The sequence below is a fragment of the Cyprinodon variegatus genome, unplaced genomic scaffold (genome assembly GCF_000732505.1).
Source record: "Cyprinodon variegatus isolate N-32 unplaced genomic scaffold, C_variegatus-1.0 Scaffold994, whole genome shotgun sequence".
Taxonomy (NCBI): Eukaryota; Metazoa; Chordata; class Actinopteri; order Cyprinodontiformes; family Cyprinodontidae; genus Cyprinodon; species Cyprinodon variegatus.
Genome location: NW_015151447.1, coordinates 128,213 through 129,692, shown reverse-complemented (window position 1 = coordinate 129,692; position 1,480 = coordinate 128,213). Strand labels below are relative to the sequence as shown.

At 44.4% G+C, this 1,480-nt stretch overlaps 1 protein-coding gene across 1 annotated transcript in view; it reads right to left on the bottom strand.

Annotated features, from left to right (window-relative positions):
• The window catches only part of hps5 (Hermansky-Pudlak syndrome 5), a 26,367-nt gene that overhangs the window by 13,306 nt on the left and 11,581 nt on the right, over positions 1-1,480 (bottom strand). The window contains exon 11 of the mRNA XM_015399198.1: positions 164-336. Coding sequence (XP_015254684.1) covers positions 164-336 — 173 coding nt within the window. The remainder of the gene's footprint in view (positions 1-163; positions 337-1,480) is intronic.

The window sequence follows — 1,480 nt, the reverse complement described above, 5'->3', positions numbered from 1 at the left end:
AGTGTCTGAAGTAGTTCTAAAAAAAAAAATCACCTGATTAATAAAAAGCACTCCCTCCAGATAAAAAAAAATATATATCTCTATGTTTTCAGGGTTTTTGTTTTTGTGTTTTTTTCGTGTCTCTTCTCAAAAAAAATATATATATGTAAAAGCTTTCAGCAACATATTTGTTCTCACATGTGAAGAGATGCTGCTTCTGCGGCTGCTGCAAGCCGAGTCCAGCGGCTCCAGCTTCAGGATGACTTCCTCCAGCTGGTGGATCAGCTCTGCCTGCGAGCTGGAACTGAGCTGAGACTTCAGCTGTTCAAGGCGATCCATGGGAACGCACTTCCTGGCCTGAAATGGAGAAGAGCTTTAAAAATCACACCTGCATGCTAGTTTCTGTCTTTAGCTAAAGGAGGCCGCTTCTATTTGATGTCGTTGTAGTTTTCACCACTGGAGGCTGGTGGGGTTTCCTCCAGGAGGCGCTATAGCTTCAGAATAGACGTATACTAAGGTATCACACCTGTATATATAATGGTGGAGCTATTTATTCTTTATTTCTTTATCCATTTGAAGTTTGTTAGTAAAATCATAAATTCATATTTTTGTATTATTTACAGAGTTTATTTGCAGGTTAATAATTGTTGTTTTATTATGTTCTCTTATTTATTTATTTTTTGTTCTGAGGTCAGACAGGAAGTGATGTGGATCAGTCCACTTTCTATAAATGTAGGGGCCTGGGAAGGGACCAGCAGGCATGTTGGGTTTGGGGTTTTGGTTTTTACCAGAGCAAGAGAGGAAGCAGAAAGAACAAAGGAAAATTTGAACTCTGTAATCTGTGGCTGAAGTAGGAAAATAAGTCATCCAGAACAATCAACAGGTTTGGACATTGAACCTTCTTTTGCCTGCATACAGAAACCTGAGCCCAGCGCCTTCTAGTGGCTAAATGGAACCTTTTTTGATGTTTGTCTTGGCAAACAATCACCACTACAATTTATACCAATTACAACAACAAAAAACAACAAAATGTTCTGCAATCAGTCCTAGCTGTCTTTATCCATGCTGGGTCTGATCCGGACATTTGAAAAAGGAGGCAGGGAAAGCAGAAATAAAGCCTTAGCCTCGCTGCACGCAGTTAGCCTCGCTGAGGGCATTTAGCCTCGCTGCACACAGTTAGCCTCGCTGAGGGCATTTAGCCTCGCTGAGGGCAGTTAGCCTCGCTGAGGGCAGTTAGCCTCGCTGCGGGCAGTTAGCCTCCCTGCTGGCAGTTAGCCTCGCTGCTGGCAGTTAGCCTCGCTGCTGGCAGTTAGCCTCGCTGCTGGCAGTTAGCCTCGCTGCTGGCAGTTAGCCTCGCTGCACGCAGTTAGCCTCGCTGCACGCAGTTAGCCTCGCTGCACGCAGTTAGCCTCGCTGCACGCAGTTAGCCTAGCCTTGGAGCTAAATTATTCTATAATCCTGTCAATCAGGGCATCCACTGTATGACGAAACCACAGGGTTT